The following is a 19,443-nucleotide window of genomic DNA, read 5'->3' as shown; positions in this document are numbered from 1 at the left end:
TAGTACTGCAGGGTTGGAGATAAAGCCTTCACAGTTAGTACTGCAGGCTTGGAGATAAAGCCTTCACAACTAGTACTGCAGGGTTGGAGATAAAGCCTTCACAACTAGTACTGCAGGGTTGGAGATAAAGCCTTCACAACTAGTACTGCAGGGTTGGAGATAAAGCCTGCACAGTTAGTACTGCAGGCTTGGAGATAAAGCCTTCACAACTAGTACTGCAGGGTTGGAGATAAAGCCTTCACAACTAGTACTGCAGGGCTGGAGATAAAGCCTTCACAACTAGTACTGCAGGGTTGGAGATAAAGCCTTCACAACTAGTACTGCAGGGCTGGAGATAAAGCCTTCACAACTAGTACTGCAGGGTTGGAGATAAAGCCTTCACAACTAGTACTGCAGGGTTGGAGATAAAGCCTTCACAACTAGTACTGCAGGGCCAGAGTTGAAAACTCCTGATATATTATTAACTGGTCATTACCTCATTGTCTCGAAGAGATATGGCCCCTCCATTATTGAGTTCTCTGAATATTTCTGTTGAGAGGAGCATGAATGACATTATTTGCTATTTTGATAAAACAGACAAAAAAGAGTATCCTTTAAGTGCCCCTAATAAATGTTCAAAAAGTAGAATTATATATTTTCTTCTGAGCTATTCCTCTAACTATAAACACTAGAAATCCAGAAATGGAAAATAAAAAAAGCCTCTGAAATAAAAGTGGTCTGATTTCATTTCAGTTGTGAACTTACTGGCCATGCGGTCCATGCGCAGGACGAGGCTGATGAAACTCTCCAGGCTGATGTTTCCAGAAGATCCACCGTAGCGCAGAGCAATCAGGTTCAGCAGGCTATCACTCAGCCTGATCCCTGTGGAGGAGAGACAGGCCTCACCTCTATTTCACAGGTATTTCACAGGTATTATGCATCAAATGGACTGCTGTTTAGTCGTAACGGTAGAAGTAACTTTAATCCATCTGTTCATGCTAATTGACAGTCCTAACTCTTCAATCATGTACTGATGTCAATGAGCTGATTTTACAATAGGCACTGTAAGCAGGTACTGTGATATCAGGTCAGTGGCAGGCCCTGTTTGTTGGTCTAGCCAAAAGTTACCTGAAGCCATGATTGCGTTCCTCAGTTGACTCGATGACAACATTCCAGAACGGTCCACATCTGAACGGAAGAAGATATCCTGGACGATGTAATAAATTATTAATAGTTGCAGGTCATTTGTACATGAAAAATTACAATGAGCAATTATATAGTTGTTTTACCACTTTGCCACAGACTTGCTAATTATCTTACCTTGTACATGGTAACTTTTCTCCATAGACGTAGAAATTCATCACTGTTCAGTCTTCCAGTGATTGATGTCTGGAGAAGGAAAGGTTAAGGGAATCTCCAAAGGCAGAAAATTATATGTATTTACATTTTGCCCTGTAATGAGCTAAAGCAATATGTTTAGCTACGTGGTTCTCAAACCTCTCCTCAGGACCCCCAGACATTTCACAATTGTATTGTAGCCCTGAACTAGTTCACTTGGTTAACCTAGTCAAGGGTTTGATGATTAGTTGACAAGTTGAATCAGGTGTTCTAGCTCTGGAATAGATCAAATACATGGAACGACTGGGGAGAGGTTTGAGAAGCACTGTAGTGTAATGAGATGAAGCCATATGTTTAGTACTGTAGTGTAATGAGATGAAGCCATATGTTTAACACTGTAGTGTAATGGGATAAAGCCATATGTTTAGTACTGTAGTGTAATGAGATAAAGCCATATGTTTAACACTGTAGTATAATGAGATAAAGCCATATGTTTAACACTGTAGTGTAATGGGATAAAGTCATATGTTTAACACTGTAGTATAATGAGATAAAGCCATATGTTTAACACTGTAGTGTAATGGGATAAAGTCATATGTTTAACACTGTAGTGTAATGAGATAAAGCCATATGTTTAACACTGTAGTGTAATGAGATAAAGCCATATGTTTAACACTGTAGTATAATGAGATAAAGCAATATGTTTAACACTGTAGTGTAATGTGATAAAGCCATATGTTTAACACTGTAGTGTAATGAGATAAAGCCATATGTTTAACACTGTAGTGTAATGAGATAAAGCCATATGTTTAACACTGTAGTGTAATGTGATAAAGCCATATGTTTAACACTGTAGTGTAATGAGATAAAGCCATATGTTTAGTACTGTAGTGTAATGAGATAAAGCCATATGTTTAACACTGTAGTGTAATGGGATAAAGCCATATGTTTAACACTGTAGTATAATGAGATAAAGCCATATGTTTAGTACTGTAGTGTAATGAGATAAAGCCATATGTTTAACACTGTAGTGTAATGGGATAAAGCCATATATTTAACACTGTAGTGTAATGAGATAAAGCCATATGTTTAACACTGTAGTGTAATGGGATAAAGCCATATATTTAACACTGTAGTGTAATGGGATAAAGCCATATATTTAACACTGTAGTGTAATGAGATAAGTCCTGGCTAAATTCCCAATCTGGTCCTCATACCATCACGGTCACCTAATCATCCCCATCTTACAATTGTCTCATTCATCCCCCCTCTCTCCCCTGTCACTATTCCCCAGGTCATTGCTGTAAATGAGAATGTGTTCTCAGTCAACTTACCTAGTAAAATAAGGGTAATTTAAAAAATATATGTTTTTAAACCTGGTGCTAACACACCTTCTTGGTCTTGATGTTGTCCACTTTCTGATTGTGCCCACATTTTTAGATATGTGTCTACACATGGTCTTAAAATGTGTCTCTTATCCATCCACTGTGTCCACATTGTGACCAGATTTCCTGGTCCCTCCTTGTATGCAAATTATTTTATGGAAATTCTTTCAAAATAATATGCATTTACTTATTTTAAGACACATTGATGTTGCCACCTGTCAACAATTTTAGAAGGCGGGATAATAATGATACAAATGGTTTTACTGTCCAGATCCATCTACATTTAAAATATCCAGACAAAGTTTGCCTGTCTCCGGAGAAGGTCAGGTAGATCTGATCAATATCAGATCACAATGACTATTTTGTTCTTCTACACCTGTCTACTAATGTGGTCACAATCTGGATGTAGACACAATCAGAACAAAGGATACATGTTAGCACTAGGTATAAACAGGGCTTAAGAGTCATTGCAAAAACTTCTACATTCACAGATTATACTGTCGGATTGGAGTGTTCAACAGTGTTCTCTTGTAAAGTACTGTTCAGAGTGTTTCACAAGAGAAGACGTGTTCATTATGGGATGGGAGACTCTGTCACTGAGCTTATTCTGGATACATCCATTAGGGCCACCATGCTTCGACAGGACTCCAAGCTGAATCCTTGTGTTTTCTTTGCACATCCTGTGTAAAAAAAGTGGCACATAAAAACATCATACAGATGATACCTCATTGCTCACCATCCAACCAGTGGTGTAGTGGAGGGTAAAACGCAATTAAACACAGTTTACCCACCTATTGATTTTACCACTACGTCACTGACACCATCCCTATCCTTGTGATCTCTCGTCAGCATTCATGTCTCTCTGTTCAATCTCCTAATTTGGGTCATCATGTACTTGGAATCTCCATATGATAATTGATTTCTTCTCTACATACCTTGGAGGAATTTTCATCCAGACTTCTCTGAAGCTGTTCAGCATCCACCTCCTCAAACTTTTCAGTGAAAACAGAATTTGTGTTATTGATTTTTTTTTAATAGTTTAAAGATTGTTAGAAACTAGTAATATTCTCAAATGGTATACATTTTTCTATGGTTGTGTGTTTTAATTTTACACTGTAGTTCTTCGTGGTTCATTAGCTAGAGCATAGCTCTTGCAATGCCAGATTTGTGGGTTTCGATTCCCAAGGGGAACCAGCACAAAACAAAACATGAAAAATGTAGGCACTCACTACTGTAAATACTTCTGCATAAGAGCGTTTGCTATATTGTAAATCTTCGTTTTGTGTTGAAATGAAATAAACTCTGAACTTGCCTGATCAGAATATTCCCGAAAAAGAGTTTGTTTGTTGCTCATATCTTCTCTATTGTCAGTAGGTGTGAGCTAAAAAATGGAATATATTGTTATAAGATATCAAGAAAGGAAGATGAAAAGGAAACACCAGAGAGATAGAAAAACATCAACTCAAATATGACGGATTAAATACTCTTTGCCTTAAAATACCTTTGGGGTTTCCTCCATATCTTGATCATTGGAATTTTCACTGAGAAAAAGAAATGAAGACTGTTTTGTTTCTGTTAGATATATATACATTATAGTGAAACTAAATACACGATTCAAGCTCGTCGCGGGTTCTCCCACAATGCAGCTTTTAAAGGTAACGTTATCACGTTCGCAGAGATTGCATTCAGGGTTAAAACGCTGCAGATGTCAGCTCAATTGGAAATTAGTTTCAGGCTGATGTACTGCCCCAAGCTCACATTGCAAAGTTGTGGGTGACGCGCTGATAGCCTGCCTACCTTTGACTATAGCATTATATGCACTCGAATGGTGAATGGGAGGCACATGTTAATTACGAGTTGAGATTGAGTGTTATGCAGATGAATGAGGACCCAAAAGCGACTTAACAAAAACAGAGTCTTTATTCCAAACTTAAACAAAACGGTACTCCTGGATATATCTTAGATGACACCTGCTCACACGCAGCATCTGATGAAGGCAAAAACACGACAGGGCGGAACCAGGACGCCTGCTCACACGCAGCATCTGAAGAAGGCAAAAACACGACAGGGCGGAACCAGGACACGGAACAGCAAACATCAAACAAAGATCCGACAAGGACAGAAGCGGAAAACAGAGGGAGAAATAGGAACTCTAATCAGAGGGCAAAATAGGGGACAGGTGTGAAAGATTAAATGAGGTAGTTAGGAGAATGAGGAACAGCTGGGAGCAGGAACGGAACGATAGAGAGAGAGCGAGAGAGGAAGAGAGGGAGGGGAAGAGAGAGGGAAAGAACCTACTAAGACCAGCAGAGGGAGACAAATGGAAGGGAAGCACAGGGACAAGACATGATAATCAAAAGACAAAACATGACAGTACCCCCCCACTCACCGAGCGCCTCCTGGCGCACTCGAGGAGGAACCCTGGCGGCAACGGAGGAAATCATTAATCAACGAACGGTCCAGCACGTCCCGAGATGGAACCCAACTCCTCTCCTCAGGACCGTAACCCTCCCAATCCACTAAGTACTGGTGACCACGTCCCCGAGAACGCATGTCCATGATCTTCCGTACCTTGTAAATAGGTGCGCCCTCGACAAGGACGGGAGGGGGGGAGGGAAGACGAACGGGAGCGCGAAGAAAAGGCTTGACACAAGAGACATGGAAGACAGGGTGGACGCGACGAAGATGTCGCGGAAGAAGCAGTCGCACAGCGACAGGATTGACGACCTGAGAGACACGGAACGGACCAATGAACCGCGGAGTCAACTTGCGAGAAGCTGTCGTAAGGGGAAGGTTACGAGTGGAAAGCCACACTCTCTGACCGCGACAATACCTAGGACTCTTAATCCTACGTTTATTGGCGGCTCTCACAGTCTGCGCCCTGTAACGGCAAAGTGCAGACCTGACCCTCCTCCAAGTGCGCTCACAACGTTGGACAAAAGCCTGAGCGGAGGGAACGCTGGACTCGGCGAGCTGGGACGAGAACAGAGGAGGCTGGTAACCAAGACTACTCTGAAACGGAGATAGCCCTGTAGCAGACGAAGGAAGCGAGTTGTGAGCGTACTCAGCCCAGGGGAGCTGTTCTGCCCAAGACGCAGGGTTTCGAAACGAAAGGCTGCGTAAAATGCGACCAATCGACTGATTGGCCCTTTCTGCTTGACCGTTAGACTGGGGATGAAACCCGGAAGAGAGACTGACGGAAGCACCGATCAAACGACAGAACTCCCTCCAAAACTGTGACGTGAATTGCGGACCTCTGTCTGAAACGGCGTCTAACGGGAGGCCATGAATTCTGAACACATTCTCAATGATGATTTGTGCCGTCTCCTTAGCGGAAGGAAGCTTAGCGAGGGGAATGAAATGTGCCGCCTTAGAGAACCTATCGATAACCGTAAGAATCACAGTCTTCCCCGCAGACGAAGGCAGACCGGTAATAAAGTCTAAGGCGATGTGAGACCATGGTCGAGAAGGAATGGGAAGCGGTCTGAGACGACCGGCAGGAGGAGAGTTACCTGACTTAGTCTGCGCGCAGTCCGAACAAGCAGCCACGAAACGGCGCGTGTCCCGCTCCTGAGTAGGCCACCAAAACCGCTGGCGAATAGAAGCAAGCGTACCCCGAACACCGGGGTGGCCAGCTAACTTGGCAGAATGAGCCCACTGAAGAACAGCCAGACGAGTAGGGACAGGAACAAACAGAAGGTTACTAGGACAAGCGCGCGGCGACGCAGTGTGAGTGAGCGCTTGCTTTACCTGTCTCTCAATTCCCCAGACAGTCAACCCGACAACACGCCCTTCAGGGAGAATCCCCTCGGGGTCGGTAGAAACCACAGAAGAACTAAAGAGACGGGATAAGGCATCAGGCTTGGTGTTCTTATTCCCCGGGCGATAGGAAATCACGAACTCGAAACGAGCGAAAAACAACGCCCAACGAGCTTGACGTGCATTAAGTCGTTTGGCAGAACGGATGTACTCAAGGTTCTTATGGTCAGTCCAAACGACAAAAGGAACGGTCGCCCCCTCCAACCACTGTCGCCATTCGCCTATGGCTAAGCGGATAGCGAGCAGTTCGCGGTTACCCACATCATAGTTGCGTTCCGATGGCGACAGGCGATGAGAAAAGTAAGCGCAAGGATGAACCTTATCGTCAGACTGGAAGCGCTGGGACAGAATGGCTCCCACGCCCACCTCTGAAGCGTCAACCTCGACAATAAATTGTTTAGTGACGTCAGGAGTAACAAGGATAGGAGCGGATGTAAAACGCTTCTTGAGGAGATCAAAAGCTCCCTGGGCGGAACCGGACCACTTAAAGCAAGTCTTGACAGAAGTCAGAGCTGTGAGAGGGGCAGCCACTTGACCGAAATTACGAATGAAACGCCGATAGAAATTAGCGAAACCGAGAAAGCGCTGCAACTCGACACGTGACTTAGGGACGGGCCAATCGCTGACAGCCTGGACCTTAGCGGGATCCATCTGAATGCCTTCAGCGGAAATAACAGAACCAAGAAAAGTGACAGAGGAGACATGAAAGGCGCACTTCTCAGCCTTCACGTAGAGACAATTCTCTAAAAGGCGCTGGAGTACACGTCGAACGTGCTGAACATGAATCTCGAGTGACGGTGAAAAAATCAGGATATCGTCAAGGTAAACGAAAACAAAGATGTTCAGCATGTCTCTCAGTACATCATTGACTAATGCCTGAAAGACCGCTGGAGCATTAGAGAGACCGAACGGCAGAACCCGGTATTCAAAATGCCCTAACGGAGTGTTAAACGCCGTTTTCCACTCGTCCCCCTCTCTGATGCGTACGAGATGGTAAGCGTTACGAAGGTCCAACTTAGTAAAGAACCTGGCTCCCTGCAGCATCTCGAAGGCTGACGACATAAGGGGAAGCGGATAACGATTCTTAACCGTTATGTCATTCAGCCCTCGATAATCCACACAGGGGCGCAGAGTACCGTCCTTCTTCTTAACAAAGAAAAACCCCGCTCCGGCGGGAGAGGAAGAAGGCACCACGGTACCGGCGTTGAGAGAAACAGACAGATAATCCTCGAGAGCCTTACGTTCGGGAGCCGACAGAGAGTAAAGTCTACCCCGAGGGGGAGTGGTCCCCGGAAGGAGATCAATACAACAATCATACGACCGGTGAGGAGGAAGGGAGCTGGCTCTGGACCGACTGAAGACCGTGCGCAGATCATGATATTCCTCCGGCACTCCTGTCAAGTCACCAGGTTCCTCCTGAGTAGAGGGGACAGAAGACACAGGAGGGATAGCAGACATTAAACACTTCACATGACAAGAAACGTTCCAGGATAGGATAGAATTACTAGACCAATTAATAGAAGGATTATGACATACTAGCCAGGGATGACCCAAAACAACAGGTGTAAAAGGTGAACGAAAAATCAAAAAGGAAATGGTCTCACTGTGGTTACCAGATACTGTGAGGGTTAAAGGTAGTGTCTCACATCTGATACTGGGGAGAAGACTACCATCTAAGGCGAACATGGGCGTGGGCTTCCCTAACTGTCTGAGAGGAATGTCATGTTTCCGAGCCCATGCTTCGTCCATAAAACAACCCTCAGCCCCAGAGTCTATCAAGGCACTGCAGGAAGCAGCCGAACCGGTCCAGCGTAGATGGACCGACAAGGTAGTACAGGATCTTGATGGAGAGACCTGAGTAGTAGCGCTCACCAGTAGCCCTCCGCTTACTGATGAGCTCTGGCCTTTTACTGGACATGACATGACAAAATGTCCAGCAGAACCGCAATAGAGACAAAGGCGGTTGGTGATTCTCCGTTCCCTCTCCTTAGTCGAGATGCGAATACCTCCCAGCTGCATGGGCTCAGTCTCTGAGCTGATGGGAGAAGATGGTTGAGATGCGGAGAGGGGAAACACCGTTAACGCGAGCTCTCTTCCACGAGCTCGGTGACGAAGATCTACCCGTCGTTCTATGCGGATGGCGAGTGCAATCAAAGAGTCCACGCTGGAAGGAACCTCCCGGGAGAGAATCTCATCCTTAACCTCAGCGTGAAGTCCCTCCAGAAAACGAGCGAGCAACGCCGGCTCGTTCCAGTCACTGGATGCAGCAAGAGTGCGAAACTCTATAGAGTAATCCGTTATGGATCGATCACCTTGACATAGGGAAGCCAGGACCCTGGAAGCCTCCTTCCCAAAAACTGAACGATCAAAAACCCGTATCATCTCCTCTTTAAAGCTCTGATAATCGTTAGTACACTCAGCCCTTGCCTCCCAGATAGCTGTGCCCCACTCCCGAGCCCGACCAGTAAGGAGTGATATGACGTAGGCGATCCGAGCTCTCTCTCGTGAGTATGTGTTGGGCTGGAGAGAAAACACAATATCACACTGGGTCAGAAAGGAGCGGCACTCAGTGGGTTGCCCAGAGTAACATGGTGGGTTATTAACCCTAGGTTCCGAAGACTCGGAAGACCAGGAAGTAACAGGTGGCACGAGACGAAGACTCTGAAACTGTCCTGAGAGGTTGGAAACCTGAGCGGCCAGGGTCTCAACGGCATGACGAGCAGCAGACAATTCCTGCTCGTGTCTGCCGAGCATAGCTCCCTGGATCTCGATGGCAGTGTTGCGAGAATCCGTAGTCGCTGGGTCCATACTGGTCGGATCTTTCTGTTATGCAGATGAATGAGGACCCAAAAGCGACTTAACAAAAACAGAGTCTTTATTCCAAACTTAAACAAAACGGTACTCCTGGATATATCTTAGATGACACCTGCTCACACGCAGCATCTGATGAAGGCAAAAACACGACAGGGCGGAACCAGGACGCCTGCTCACACGCAGCATCTGAAGAAGGCAAAAACACGACAGGGCGGAACCAGGACACGGAACAGCAAACATCAAACAAAGATCCGACAAGGACAGAAGCGGAAAACAGAGGGAGAAATAGGAACTCTAATCAGAGGGCAAAATAGGGGACAGGTGTGAAAGATTAAATGAGGTAGTTAGGAGAATGAGGAACAGCTGGGAGCAGGAACGGAACGATAGAGAGAGAGCGAGAGAGGAAGAGAGGGAGGGGAAGAGAGAGGGAAAGAACCTACTAAGACCAGCAGAGGGAGACAAATGGAAGGGAAGCACAGGGACAAGACATGATAATCAAAAGACAAAACATGACATTGAGAAATAAAAATAGCTATTTTTAATAGTGGCCATCAAAACAGTTTTTAACACACATTTATAATTGTTATTTGTTGCATAAAAAAGCACCCCACTGGGCACAGACATCAATTCAAAGTCTATTCCACGTTGGTTCAACTTAATTATCATTGAAATTACGTGAAAACAAAGTTGATTCAACCAGTGTGTGCCTACTGGGACGGTTCACTACAATACCAGTTTTTTTTAACAGGTGATGAGCCATTCCGCTCCGCAAACTAGGCTCTGTATGTTGTTTGCGAATTTGTGACCTCATAAGCCTTCAAGATGGGGGAAAATGTTTTTATGGGGAAAGAAGGAGAAAAAAGTTTTGAAGATGTGATACATAAGATACATGACGACGCATGAAAAATACACACGGGCCAATTTAATTATACAAAATTATGAAAATTAACCTATAGACCAATAAACATGACTGGTCAAATGCATTTTCAGTGACTAACAGATTAACCGTTAACATCCCTATCACTGATTGTAAAAAATATATAAATATAATTCCTTACCTGTGAAATGACTTAAAGGTATTAGTTCACCCAAGTTACAAAATTACATATTGGTTTCCTTACCATGTAAAAAGTCTATGGACAAGGTAAAATAGAAATCCATGCTTTGGTTTATTACAAGTCAATATCCCTGATATTAGTATTTTATAACTTGGATGAACTATCCCTTTAAGTAATGTCACAGGTAAGAAATTATATATATTTTTTAAATCAGTGATATGGATGTTAACGGTAAATATTAATTAGGAAACGGAGGACTGTGCTTACTGGATGTGTGTCTCCGCCTTGGAGAGGATGGACAGGATGAAGGAAGCGGTTTCATTGGGTTTGAAGGATGATGGCACGATCAGGTATTCGCCAGGTTTCAGCCTGCATAAGAGCATCACCGTCCGAGCATTCAGGAAGTCCTTGGTTTGGGCGACAGGTGCGTTGTTGTCGAAGAAGGAGGCAGGAAACTTCCCCCTCTGTCCTTTGAACTGAGATCACAATAAAATGAAGAAGGAGGCAGGAAACTTCCCCCTCTGTCCTTTGAACTGAGGTCACAATAAAATGAAGAAGGAGGCAGGAAACTTCCCCTTCTGCCCTTTGAACTGAGGTCACAATAAAATGAAGAAGGAGGCAGGAAACTTCCCCTTCTGCCCTTTGAACTGAGATCACAATAAAATTAAGGAGGAGGCAGGAAACTTCCCCCTCTGTCCTTTGAACTGAGGTCACAATAAAATGAAGAAGGAGGCAGGAAACTTCCCCTTCTGCCCTTTGAACTGAGATCACAATAAAATTAAGGAGGAGGCAGGAAACTTCCCCCTCTGTCCTTTGAACTGAGATCACAATAAAATAAAGGAGGAGGCAGGAAACTTCCCCTTCTGCCCTTTGCACTGCTTATTTGGGCGTGTCTACATCATTTGCATAACAGACGTCACGCTTTCAGACAAACTAAATACCTTCTTTGCCCGCTTTGAGGATAATACAGTTCCACCATCGCGGCTCGCTAACAAGGACTTTAACCTTTATTTAACTTGGCAAGTCAGTTAAGAACAAATTCTTATTTACAATGATGGCCTACTCCGGCTAAACCCGAACAACACTGGGCCAATTGTGCACTGCCCTATGGGACTCCTAATCACAGGAGGATGTGATAGGCCCTGGATTCAAACCAGGTACTATAGTGACAGCTCTTGCACTGAGATGCAGTGCCTTAGACCACTGCACCACTCAGGAGCCCTATCTTGAGCAACACATTATTTCTTAATTCTGTATTTGTGAAAATTATGTGTTAAAGTTACTTACTTGGGCAGGTACCTGTTAGAAAGGTAAAAAAAAAGACAATTAAATAGCAGCCACAATAGCATATTTCTTGAATTTCTTCTTCTGGAATATAATACATGTAGGTTTGCAAATGGGCGTATTTGCATTGAGAACTGAGCACTGGCAATCCCATCCCAGCGTTAACATAAGAGGAACTTACAAAGAGATCTCCACTGCTGATATGACAGTTTATGCTACCATAACAGTGCTACCTGTAACACAGTCCTCAGAGGAAGCACATATGTTTGCTTCAATCTGTGAGACGTGTCTGGATCATATCTTTGAATGTTTATCTATGGATAAAAGTTCAGTTAAACTATTCAGCAATAATATAAGGTGTGGACTGACCTCGAAGATGTTGATGCCGATGTGGACACTTTTGACCAGGCGTCGGTTTCTCTTGTCTGGCTTCTGCATCAGAGACACAAGCATGTTGTTGTCCCCCTGTGTCTCAGAGAAGTCCCTGTCAAATCCCTCAATCTTCACTCGATACTGGGGATTGGTCCAGAAACTGTCTATTGGGAGACAAGACAACATGGATATTTTGACTTGTAGTTTCAGTAAATGTTGTAGCCGTCATGAACTGCGTAGAATTCCGTGTCAATCAAAATAAGATTTACCTCGGAACAGAATGCAACCACCAGCAGTGGTCCCTGCGACCCATCTGCCATCATGGAAAGAAGGCGTCCAATGACCTTTAGAGTTGCCGTCAAGAAAATCAGGGCACAGACAGCAGATAGTCACATCTGAGAAATGCTGACAAAAGTTTTCCATTGTCATCCTGAGAAGACAAACGAAAATTGTGAATTGGTGTGAATTTAAATATGAGTATAGATGCGTTCTGATCACTGTACTGTATGTGTTAGTCACTTGCAACAAAATATTGACATGGTCTGCAAACACAATTCTACATTATATTGTTTACCAGAATTCCCCATCCTCCTCCACTGACAGATACATCTTCCGGTCGGCAGGACTCACTGTTTTCCACATGGAAGACCTGATAGAAATACAAACATCATGTCAATGGTTCGGATTGGGGTAAGGATCCTAGTTAGTTAGTGGTAGTTACTACAGAGTCTAGGTCGCCAAGAGACAACAATGTAAAAGCTTTAACACCTTTGGCTGCTTGTGGGTAACTCCTGAATACTAGCAATGTAAAAGGTAAGGGAGATCAACTGACATGTCATAAAGACCTGTTGAAGACAATGGATGTGATTACACGTCACAGTCAATTTGAGCTAAAGCCATTCCACTTTCAAATGTGGCGTCGGGATCATTATCACGTAAAGATATTCATGAAAATGTAACAGTGATGTTGACAGTGTTATAGCTAATGTTGTGATGAAAAAATAACAAAATATATACATTAAAAAGTATTATTATTAATATTGCAATAGGGCAAATACATTTACCTGTAGCAGGAATTTCACCTGGTGAAATGGTACAGGCTACAATATACTGTATATAGACAAAGTATGTGGACTATAGAAAAACATAACAATTACACATACTGAGAAACAATCCAATAAGCAAATGGACAGTTATTGATTGTGAATATTTATTCCTTACTTATCGCTCCAGTCTCCCTTCCACTCTCCATAGCCCCAGGGGTTGAAGAGGCGGATCAAATTCACTGGCTTGCCTTGGCTCATGATCTGTGGAAGAAACCAGCATGAACACCAGCTGTAATCTCAGAGCAGTGTAACAGGCTGGATATGAACCTGTGTCCCCAATGAGAGAAATCAGCATCTTAAACCATTAGACCAAGAGGAATTCTATAGTGGGCCGTAGGCTGACACTGATTTTGAAGTCGCGGCGACCTCATCACTAGACAATAAGACGACTCGTGCGCTACACAAGGTCAGGATACATTTTCGGTCATGGCAGAAATTATACCACAAATCCTCTCCCAATTCCCTTCAGGTAGAGCTACAGTAAATATACTGAACAAGCTTGTAATTTACACTGAACAAAAATATAAACGCAACATGTATAGTGTAGGTCCCATGCTTAGGGGGCTGAAATAAAAGATCCCAGAAAATGTTCCATATGAGCAAAAACCTTATTTCTCTCAAATTTTGTGCACAAATTTGTTTACATCCCTGTTAGTGAGCATTTCTCTTTTGCCAAGATAATCCATCCACCTGACAGATGTGGCATATCAAGAAGCTGATTAAACAACATGATCATTACACAGGTACACCTTGTGCTGGGGGACAATAAAAGGCCAATCTAAAATGTGCAGTTTTGTCACACAACACAATGCCACAGATGTCTTGAGGTAGCGTGTAATTGGCACGTATGTTCATTTCTCTACCATAAACTGCCTCCATCGTTGTTTTAGAGAATTTGGCAGTATGTCTAACCGGCCTCACAACCGCAGACCATGTGTAACCACGCCAGCCTAGGACTTCCACGTCCAGCTTCTTCACCTTCGGGGTCATCTGAGACCAGCCAATGGGTGAGCATGGCTCCCAAGTGGGTGGGCTTATGCCCTCCCAGGGCCACCCATGGCTGCGCCCCTGCCCAGTCATGTAAAATCAATTGAATAGGGGGTCATTTAATTTATTTAAATTGACTGATTTCCTTATATGAACTGTAACTCAGTAAAACAATTGAAATTATTGCATGTTGCGTTTTTGGACATGCAATAATTCATTCAAGAATTTTTCTTAATTTTTTTTACTATTTTATTTTAGAATAATAGTGAAGACATCAAAACTATGAACTATCACATATGGAATCATGTAGTAACCAAAAAAGTGTTAAACAAATCAAAATATATTTTATATTTGAGATTCTTCAAATTAACCACCCTTTGCCTTGATGACAGCTTTGCCCACACAATATATTTTGATTTGTTTAACACTTTTTTGGTTACTACATGATTCCATATGTGTTATTTCATAGTTTTGATGATATTATTCTACAATGTAGAAAATAGTAAAAATAAAGAAAAACCCTTGAATGAGTAGGTGTGTCCAAACTTTTGACTGGTACTGTATATATTTATTTATTTAACCAGGTAAGTTGACTGAGAACACATTCTCATTTACAGCAACGACCTGGGGAATAGTTACAGGGGAGAGGAGGCGGGATGAATGAGCCAAATGGAAGCAGGGAATGATGATTAGGGAATGTAGCCAGGACACTGAGGTTAACACCCCTTCTCTTACAATAACTGCCATGGGCTTTTTAGTGACCAAAGAGAGTCAAGACATGTGTTTTATGTCCCATCCGAAAGACAGCACCCTACACAGGGCAACATCCGCAATCACTACCCTGGGATATACATTTTTTAACCAGAGGAAAGGAGTTCTTCCTACTGCCCCTCCAACACCACTTCTAGCAGCATCTGGTCTCCCATCCAGGGACTGGCCAGGACCAACTCTGCTTAGCTTCAGAAGTAAGCCAGCAGTGGGATGTAGGGTGGTATGCTGCTGGAAAAATACATTTGGCTCTATTCTGACCAACCAAACAATGGGTATTCTTGGCATTAAAAAGGATAGAGTGCATATTGCCAAAAGATATCAGCTACAAAGCTTTTCTAACAGATTGTTATTGGTTTGTTCCGTACAGTACCTGTAGAACTCCTGTGACGGTGTAAGCATGACCCCTCACTAATCCGTTGGGTGCCACCGTATTCGCTGATGTTTCCTACAAGAGACACAGATCATTAGGTATTATAGGTAAAGTAATTGGATCATAAACAGAACAGAAGTTTCGGTTACAAAATAGGACACGGCCGAATATGAACACAGCCATTCAGACTTTCATCTCTTCTGTATTTACAAATTAAATGACACATCTTAACATCAACTATGCCTAACAACTCATATTACCACAGATCTGGACATCAATGCATGATTTATGTGAACTTTGAGTTACACGTGAATTTCTGACACTACTATTCTGCTCTACTAACTGATTTGTCTAAAGGGTCAACATGGTGTTTCCGAGGATGGTAGTGATGCTCACCCCTTGAGGTGTGCCACACCCCATCAGAGATTTGAACTTGGCAGCTCTGAACAGGAGGTCCCACAGATTTGGTGGATTTTCAGCGAGCTTGAACGTGATGTGAACCCCTCCAGTGAAGTCCATCATAGCCTCTGAAGGGGTCCCTGCATTCATGTCTGCGTAGGAGCCACACACTCTGCCAGAAGAAGACAGAACATTAAGGTCGACAATGAAGAGGTGTTAAACTGTCCTATAACCAACTGATTTGGCTCACATACTTGGCGTAGGCTTTCTCCATCAAGGCGGGCCAAAACTCATTGGGAGTTTTTGAATGGACGAAAATGAGCCTGCCATCAACTGTTGGTAGCATGTCATCGATCACAACGTCCACCCACCTCCCAAACCTCCAGAACTGAAAGACAGGACGAGAGGACAATGATTCGGTAATGCTTTATTAGGATAGTCCATCTGTAGATGCTCTACAGACCAGTGGTGGTCGGTGCTGTTTAAGATGAGAGAGGACGATTATATTTTTTATATGAGCATGGCCTTATTTCTATTACAGCGTATTGGATGACTGTCATTCATATTCCATTCATCCAGCTCAATGTCACGTTTAAAGTTTATAACATAGGTGCACAGGTCGAGAAACAAATTGGAGTAATCAAGACAGTGACACATTCAATCATTAGTCCAACGGTTGCAAATGAGAGATTCTATTGGACAAATTAAGTTATGTTTATCCCAGTTTGCTTCCATTTAAGAAACGTTTTTCAACAGAATCGGCGGAAAGAATACACCCATGATCACACGCAAACACAAATCTCTTTAATAGCAGCCACATACAAACAGCATGAGCATTTTGCTCGCATCTACGCGCTCTCCTCCTCTCACCTTTTTCCTTCGCTTGTAGACTTCAGTGCACAACACATCAGCTGTCTGTGACCAGGAGAAAAAACCTTTCCTAGCCAAACCTTCAGATCATAACCGCTAACCGCTACACACAGCCTACATCGTTGTCACCATATTAGCCAGCTAGTTAAAATGGCATGTTTGAGCCGGGTGTTTGAGTAAGCTAGCTGCATTCGCTAGCTAAGTAAGTGAAAGTAAAAGTTTAAAAATAAATACAACAAAATGTAGCTAGCTCTCTTGCTTTCTCTCTCTCTCTCTCTCTCTCTCTTGCTTCTCCTTCATTTTTGAAGAAATTAATTTGTTCAAAACTGTTTAACTATTGTCTTTCTCTCTCTTTAAGTCAACTACTCACCACATGTTATGCACTGCAGTGCTAGCTAGCTGTAGCTTATGCCTTCAGTACTAGATTCATTCTCTGATCCTTTGATTGGGACAACATGTCAGTTCATGTTGCAAGAGCTCTGATAGGTTGGAGGAAGTCCTCAGGAAGTTGTCATAATTACTGTGTAAGTCTATGGAAGGGAGTGAGAACCATGAGTCTCCTAGATTTTGTATCGAAGTCAATGTACCCAGAGGAAGACTGAAAGAGTGCTGCTCCAAAACAGTGTGTTTTAATCAATTATCTGCTGACGTGAATATATTTAATATAGTTTTATCTAAAAAGGAAAACTGAGGAGGAATGTTCTCCCCTTCTTCTGAGGAGCCTCCCCTGTTACAGACTATAAGTAACATTTCAACTATCTACTAACACTAGCTCAAACCCTAAGCTTAACCCTTATCCTAACCCTAACCCTAACCTTAACCCTTACCCTTATTTTAAACCTAACCCTAACTTTAACCGTAATCTTAGCAAGCAGTTGCTTATCAAGAGATTTTCTGATAGTATGACAATCTGTAGGGCATGTACAGATGGAGTATCCAGACTAAAATAATAAAGTGTGACCGAAGATTACTACAGAGACTATTTTCTATGCACTTGATAAAAAGTACAGCCTAAGACTAAAGAGTCATTCATAGTCATTTAATAGTTCTCAATAACCACTGAGAACCATTTTAAAATGCATTAATAGCTCTCTAAGAATGTCAGTAATTCCAATAGGCCAATGCATTCTCACAACGATAATGTACTGAGCGTGAGGTTATTTACCCTGAAGTGGAATATTCCGCAGTAATCATCTTTAAAACTCTGCTCTAGGGGTACTACTTGCTCCAGGATGTGCTCCTGGAATGTCAAAGCCCCAACGGAAGCAAGAAACCAGCAATTTGCTACTAAAAAAAAAAAAGACATTACACATTTGAGTACATCATGACATTTGCAAGGGGCATGGTGTGATATATACTGAACAAAAATATACACGCAACATGCAATCATTTTTAACAATTTTACTGAGTTACAGTTCACATAAGGAAATCAGTCAATTTAAATAAATTCATTAGGCCCTAATCAAATGTATTTTACATGATTTGGCAGGGGCGCAGCCATGGGTGGGCCTGGGATGGCATATGCCCACCAACTGGGGAGCCAGGCGCAGCCAATCAAAATGAGTTTTTCCCAACAAAAGGGCTTTATTACAGACAGAAATACTCCTCAGTTTCATCAGCTGTTTGGGTGACTGGTCTCAGACGATCCCGTAGGTAAACAAGCTAGATGTGGAGGTCCTGGACTGGCATGGTTACACGTGGTCTGCGGTTGTGTGGTCGGTTGAACATACTGCCAAATTCTCTAAAATGACTTTGGAGGTGGTTTTGTTAGAGCAATTAACATTAATTTATCTGGCAACAGCTCTGGTGGACATTCCTGCAGTCAGCATGCCAATTGCACACTCCCTCAAAACTTGAGACATCTGTGGCATTCTGTTGTGTGACAAAACTGCACATTTTAGAGTGGCCTTTTATTGTCCCCAGAATGTAATGATCGTGCTGTTTAATCAGCCTCTTGATATGCCACATCTGTCAGGTGGATGGATTATCTTGGCCAATGAAAAATGCTCACTAACAGGTATGTAAACACATTTGTGCACAATATTTGAGAGAAATAAGGTTTTTGTTCGTAAGGAACATTTCTGGGATCTTTTATTTCAGCCCCCTAAGCATGGGACCTACACTATACATGTTGTGTTTATATTTTTGTTCAGTGTATGTTGAAGCTTGCTTACAACCAAATCCACTTACCAATACTTCCTTGCCCAAAGTCAAACCTTGAAAATCCACTAATGATGAAATCTGGATTTTGGGCAATTTTCTAGAAGAGCGAATACACACGTTACAACTATAAACAATATTTCTAAATGTATTATAATGTGTTCAGATTTGAATGAAGACTTGAACATACCGCTGGTCTCAACCACACCACTCTACGCATGTCGTCAGGGGAAAGTAGCCCATCACCAATGGAGTTGTGGTCTGGTGGGAACACGTCATCGATGTACCTCACCCTCCTGTCCAAACAGTATTGCTTCAGCTGCAGGAAGTCTTGGTTCCTGTGTTTCCCAGCGTTGGCAAGGCTCCCAACACCATCTTCTTTGTGGCGCTCTTGCATTATACTCATACACACACCGGGAGGAGGCATGTTGTAGTGTATTCAGGATCTGTTAGCAGGGTGAAATACGACTCTGAATGAACAGGTGAAGCTGACATAAATAACATGATCTGGTACTTCCTGTATATAGCTGCACATTGATCTGGTACTTCCTGTATATAGCTGCACATTGATCTGGTACTTCCTGTATATAGCTGCACGTTGATCTGGTACTTCCTGTATATGTGAAGTGTTGACAGGTATGACAGGTAACAAACAGATATGTAGAATTGCTAAATTCAATAGTATTATTAAAAAAAGGCTATCCTTCAGCATTTTGTAGGCTGCTTTCAAT

General features: G+C 42.9%; 1 protein-coding gene across 1 annotated transcript; it reads right to left on the bottom strand.

Moving 5' to 3' along the window:
* Nucleotides 1-460: 460 nt before the first annotated feature.
* LOC120059734 (calpain-3-like) lies at nucleotides 461-19,139 on the bottom strand. Its single transcript, XM_039008789.1, has 17 exons — nucleotides 18,903-19,139; nucleotides 18,743-18,812; nucleotides 17,718-17,836; nucleotides 15,937-16,070; nucleotides 15,680-15,854; nucleotides 15,284-15,358; nucleotides 13,271-13,356; nucleotides 12,624-12,698; nucleotides 12,319-12,479; nucleotides 12,047-12,213; nucleotides 10,661-10,869; nucleotides 10,394-10,404; nucleotides 3,318-3,382; nucleotides 1,300-1,368; nucleotides 1,108-1,186; nucleotides 745-861; nucleotides 461-528 (listed from the first exon to the last, which is right to left on the bottom strand). Exons 1-17 carry the CDS (start codon nucleotides 19,137-19,139, stop codon nucleotides 461-463), a joined length of 1,917 nt encoding a protein of 638 aa, XP_038864717.1.
* Nucleotides 19,140-19,443: the final 304 nt, after the last annotated feature.

This window comes from Salvelinus namaycush, chromosome 15 (genome assembly GCF_016432855.1).
Source record: "Salvelinus namaycush isolate Seneca chromosome 15, SaNama_1.0, whole genome shotgun sequence".
Classification (NCBI taxonomy): domain Eukaryota; kingdom Metazoa; phylum Chordata; class Actinopteri; order Salmoniformes; family Salmonidae; genus Salvelinus; species Salvelinus namaycush.
The sequence above is the reverse complement of the archived record's forward strand: the minus strand, read 5'-3'. Positions and strand labels throughout refer to the sequence as shown.

Bases quoted from the DNA above. Each gene is read 5' to 3' on its own strand.
- LOC120059734 (XM_039008789.1), bottom strand. From the start codon at position 19,139: ATGCCTCCTCCCGGTGTGTGTATGAGTATAATGCAAGAGCGCCACAAA. The intron at 12,480-12,623 runs GTAAACAATATA...TTGTCTTCTCAG, and splicing joins GAGGAGGATGGGGAATTCTG to GATGACAATGGAAAACTTTT. The intron at 12,214-12,318 runs GTAAATCTTATT...GTCTCCCAATAG, and splicing joins TGGTTGCATTCTGTTCCGAG to ACAGTTTCTGGACCAATCCC.